The 5,525-nt window shown below is 46.3% G+C and overlaps 1 protein-coding gene across 1 annotated transcript in view; it reads left to right on the top strand.

The window, feature by feature from the left end:
- Positions 1 to 4,470, top strand: part of LOC111964761 (phosphatase and actin regulator 4B-like) — a 12,562-nt gene extending 8,092 nt beyond the window's left edge. The window contains exons 2-3 of the mRNA XM_023988577.2: positions 3,793 to 3,954; positions 4,289 to 4,470. Of these exons, the coding sequence (XP_023844345.1) occupies positions 3,793 to 3,954; positions 4,289 to 4,470 (344 nt within the window). The remainder of the gene's footprint in view (positions 1 to 3,792; positions 3,955 to 4,288) is intronic.
- Positions 4,471 to 5,525: the final 1,055 nt, after the last annotated feature.

Raw genomic sequence — 5,525 nt, 5'->3', positions numbered from 1 at the left:
CTCCAGTGTTACACAGGAGCCAGCTAGCAGGCGTAGTGCGTGCACGTCTTTTGATTGGATTACCAATATTGAGAGCAGGCCTATGGGCAGGTCTATGCAGAACCTCAGAACTAGGAAACTGAATTTGATAAACGAATTAATTTGCGTACTACTAAGCTGTTTTTTCAACCCACAATGGCGGAAGGAGGGGAAGATATCGATTTGGTCGAGGATATAATTATAACGCCATTCTCAAGACGAACTTTTCAAGAAAAAGTTAGACATTGTAAGGAGAGGTCGCCCGACGCCGATGCTACAAAGCCTGTCACAGGCGGGAAAGGGTTCGTTCGCCACTTTCAAAGTTCCAACTACGAGCGCTATCAATGGCTCACAGGCTCCGAGAAGCACTGCAAACTGTACTGCTGGGAATGCCTATTATTTGCAAGTGATCGATTTGGTGTTTGGAGCCACACTGGCTTTGCAAGCTTGAGTTGTCTAACCAAGGCAGCAACGAGACACCAAAGTACGGCTGGGCACTTACAAGCAATGGTGCTTTTGAAAACTTTTGGGACACCCGAGTGGATCTACAGCTCAACGAACAAGCGCGCAGGGCAACGGAGCTGCACAATGAAAAGGTGAAGAAAAATAGGGAAATATTGAAAAGACTCATTGATTGTGTCATGTTTTGGGTAAACAGGAACTTTCATTTAGGGGACACAATGAAAGTGCTGACTCCACAAACAAAGGGAACTACGTGGAGCTTCTTTCTTTCTTTCTGAAAGCAACACAGATTTACAATACCACCGTCCACTAACAAAGTGTTCATTGGGACGTCAGGCAAAATACAAAATGACCTAATTTATGCTATTGCTGAAGTGATGGGAGAAGAGATCAAAATGGAGATTAAAAAAGCTCCCTTTGTTGCTGTTATGGTGGACGAGACAACAGATGTGGGAAATGCAGCACAGCTCTCACTCGTCCTGCGTTATGTGACGGACACAGGAGTCAAGGAGCGATTCATCCGATTTGAAGATGTGACAAGCGGCAAGCGAGCTGATGACATTGCCGCTCTTATTTTCCGTTTCTTGGAGGAAAATGAATGTAGTCTGGATAAAGTTGTGGCACAGTGTTTTGATGGCGCAGCAGTCATGGCATCTTGGACTCAATGGGGTGCAGGCTAAAGTTAAGGAGAGGGCACCGATGGCCTAATTCATTCACTGCTATGCACATCGACTAAATGTAAGTACTGACTCAAGGAGCCTCAAAGCTTAAAGAATGCAAGGTCTTCTTTGCCAACCTCATTGGCCTTGCAACAAATAACTCTGTTGCACTCGACTATGTTCTTGCCTATTAGTTGAACTGTACTGTATTGTACTCTTCCCCTGCAATTCTCTGAATAAAAATGTCAATTTCAAGGTGACGCAACGCCTGGTTATACTGCGTTTCTGTCTAAATGTATAGTGTCTAGAGCCATGGCATCATAATGATGGTAATAAGAGGTGGATTAATTCGGGTGGGACTGTGTAGGACCTCACTGAAGGCCCAGGCCCARGGCACGCCACTGGTAGCAACCCTAGATTTGTGTCAGGACTATATCTTGTGGAAGGATGAAATGGTATGAATAAATTCATCAAAATAATGTTTTTAATGAAAATATGTCAATCATTATTTGAATATGTTGGTAACCTGTTGTATAAAAGTGATAATGTCCTTGAAGCCGGTGTTTTGAAGGATATATTGGCACAATTTGCTAACACCCCTGCCAATATACCGCCTTCTCTGGCATTATCACTTAATATTATGTCCTGTGTGCTTTATAGCCTACAGTTGAAACAGGCTCTCTGTTTCCATGTCCAGTACAGTAAGATGTGTGAGTGGTGGAGGTTGACTTTGTTCTCTGTCACAGTAAGGATCAGGGTGGAGTGCCGTTTCCTCCGTTGTTTCCCAGACCCCCTCCCCCCTTTCCTCTGTCCGTGTCACACAGCTGCAGACAGCCTACACACACCGGACCTCCACTCACTCTTCAGGCACGCGTTTGACAAGAAAATGGTTATAGGAAGGATCCATTTGGTCACCTTTCGAATCTCCGGGATAAGATCAACTGTATTTCTTGCTACCAGCTGAATGGAGTGAATGTTCTGCTGCTGTGTGTTTCTGGTAGTATCAGTCAGTCAACCCACTGTGGATCTGGAGTGTGTCGGCCCAGCACAGCCAGCATTTATCCTGCTTGAGTGGATTTTAACTAACCTGCCTGCCTGCCTGCCTGCGTGCCGTGCTCTCCTTGTCAGAGGCAAATCGTTCTGCCAGAGGCTGCTGTGCCTGTGTGTAGGAGAACCAGGGGAGTGTATGTGTTACAGACAACTGCGTTTAGCAACTCATTCTTTGGACATCATGAACTGAATCCACTGGTTTTTGTAACTTCCCGAGGAGATGGATGTACATGGTTTGGACCTGGCCTCTGGACTTTGATGTTTTGTCCGTATGTGGCTTAGCAGCCTTCTGTGGGTCTCTGCGCTGTCACAGCCAACCCCCGCCCCTCCCTACCTAGGGTGTTGTGATCGACTAGGGACAAGTGTTTGGGTTTTTGAACAGAACCTTCTGCTTCCTCATGGCATGCTGCCTCAAGTCCCACCACCATGGAAGCTGGACCCTGACCTCTCACCCAGGTGACTAGCTCTGTAATATAACCTCCACGACCCTGCTTTGGTGCCCATTTCCACCTTTTGACATGTTTCCTCTACATCCACTTCTGGTGTTTTGAAGGAAGGTATTGTATAGTATTATTACATCTGCCCATCAGCAGCTGGCAAATATTATAGCGTTTTTTAAGCGTGCGTTTTTGTGTGAACCGAATTGCTGGGGCAGTGTTATTGTCAGGACATCCTGTGTTTGTGGGACTGGTTGGTTGTTTTGCCCCAGCCCTTCTACACGGTAAATATTATGTCTGCTGAATTAATACCTCAACCTTAGAGGAACCTGGCTCACAGAGATGTTCTGTGACAGGCCTTGTGAAGCTCAGCACCTTGTCAGTCAGCCTGTCAATCACCTGAGCTGTTACCATGGCAACTGGATGTCTGTACGTGTCTCGGAGAGAGACTCACTCAGGCCAAAGAGAGAGTCCTACCTCCAAATATTTTTTAAAGGTGTATGACTCCACATTGTTAGTGAAAAAGCATAAAGAGTGCAATGTGTGTCTGTGTGCTTCCACGTAGCCTGTTGGTGTTGAAAGGCTTATAACAATATTCTCCCAAGGGGAGGAAGGGGAGGAATYTGAGACTCTTGACTGTGGGAAGCTATAGACGGAGGCTAGTGCAAGAGGGACTCTCCCATCTCATAACTGTTGGCTACTTGGTTGTGAATGTGTGGAGGAGTACATGCGCTTTCACCATCACCCTGCCAAAGCACACACAGTCCCAGAGCTCTGAGCTAACGTTAATAACCTTCCTAATGAGCCTGGCCCTCCCATGTTCTTTAATCACGGTGCATATGGGTGTCAGACTAGCATAGCTAGGCTAATGTTCCTCTGCACTTTACTCTGTGTGCATATGGGTGTCAGTCTAGCTCAGTTAGGCTATAGGTTAATGTTCTAAAACTACACTTTACTCAGAGTGCATGGGCCAGGCTAAACAGCAGCTGGTGCACAAGGTTTTGCTCGCCTGAGTTAGAGCTCAGCTAGGCTACTGTAAAAATGTCTGGGCAAGGGTTACCTCTGCTCTCTGCTGTTGTTATGTTGCAGATGCCCAGTTGTGGTTGTCATATTTCAACAGTGTTTCTTGACTCTCTATTCTTGTCTCTCTGACGCCATTGCTCCAGTTGATGAAGTTGACCACCTGCACACCACGACGGAGGGAGATGGGGACAGCACCCCTCTCCCATGCAAGGGCAAGGGCAAGTTCTCTACCCTTGGCAAGATCTTCAAACCATGGAAGTGGAGGAAGAAGAAAAGCAGCGAGAAGTTTACGGAAACTTCAGAAGGTTTGTGTTCCGGTTTCATTGTGTTTGCTAGTTTTTATGTGTTGCATTCAGTCTTTATCAAACGCCTTTTCAGTGTGTTTTCCTGTCTCCTGGTGATATGGCCAGTTTTCCAGTGTATCAAGTTCAGTCTGCTTTAACAAGACGATTGTTATAGTGGTTAGAATTAAATAATTTTTATTTGAAGATCTGTAAACTTACATCTTTGACTTCTGGAACGTGAAATGACACAAAAATTTGAAGTATTATCTTTGGTTTTATATGCTATCTGGAAGAAATCTGYAAAAAAAACTCAGTGCATTAACGCACTGGCTTAAATTCTGTGTGTTGACGGCAGTTCTGGAGAGAAAGATGTCGATGAGGCGACCGAGGCAGGAGCTTATAGAACAGGGAGTGCTGAAGGAGCTCCCGGAGAATGGTAAGAGTGCTGCCACTGGTGATGTCACTCACTCACCTGATCCCCACATGACTCAATCAGCCAGTTCCAGTTGGCTCACTAACCCTTCCACTTGCCCCTAAACTTTGAATGTTTGGCGAAAGATTGCGCCAGAGGGCAAAAGATGGCGCCGAAGGGTAGGGCTGCCGTCTTATCGGCTCTTAACCAACCATGCTATTTTGTTAGTTTTTTCGCGTTGTTCGTAACTTTTTTGTACATAATGTTGCTGCTACAGTCTCTTATGACCGAAAAGAGCTTCTGGACATCAGAACTGGGAATACTCACCTCAAATTGGTCGAGTCGGACGCGAGGGATATACTACGGACACCCGACCATGCCCAGATCCCCGTGATTCGCTGGAAAAGTAAACGTAGGTTTCACGGAAAGAAATCAGGATGCCTTGTGAGGGTCAGGCGACGAGTGGCTAATCTGCCCTTGCCTTCCGTTCTGCTAGCTAACGTTCAATCGCTGGAAAATTTATGGGAGGAGCTGAAAGCACGTATATCTTACCAACGGGACATTTAAAAACTGTATCTTATGTTTCACCGAGTCGTGGCTGAACGACGACATTAAGACCATACAGCTGGCGGGTTATACACTCTATCGGCAGAACAGCAGCCTCTGGTAAGACACGGGGCGTGGGCCTATGCATATTTGTAAATAATAGCTGGTGCACAATATCTAAGGAAGTCTCAGGGTTTTGCTCACTTGTATCTCATGATAAGCTGTAGACCACACTATCTACCTAGAGAGTTTTCATCAGAATTTTTCGTAGCTGTCTACATACCACCACAGACCGAGGCTGGCACGAAAACCGCGCTCAATGAGCTGTATTCCGCCATAAGCAAACAGGAAAACGCTCATCCAGAAACTTGCAAACTATTACAGACTACAAAGGGAAGCACAGCCGAGAGCTGCCCAGTGACACGAGCCTACCAGACGAGCTAAATAACTTCTATGCTCGCTACGAGGCAAGTAACACTGAAACATGCATGAGAGCATCAGCCGTTCCGGATGACTGTGTGATCACGCTCTCCGCAGCTGATGTGAGTAAGACCTTTAAACAGGTCAACATTCACAAGGCCGCTGGGCCAGACGGATTACCAGGACGTGTACTCCAAGCATGCGCTGACCAACT

This window comes from Salvelinus sp. IW2-2015, linkage group LG6.1 (assembly GCF_002910315.2).
Source record: "Salvelinus sp. IW2-2015 linkage group LG6.1, ASM291031v2, whole genome shotgun sequence".
NCBI classification, from domain to species: domain Eukaryota; kingdom Metazoa; phylum Chordata; class Actinopteri; order Salmoniformes; family Salmonidae; genus Salvelinus; species Salvelinus sp. IW2-2015.
Note: the sequence above shows the minus strand (reverse complement) of the source record. Positions and strands in the feature narration are given on the sequence as shown.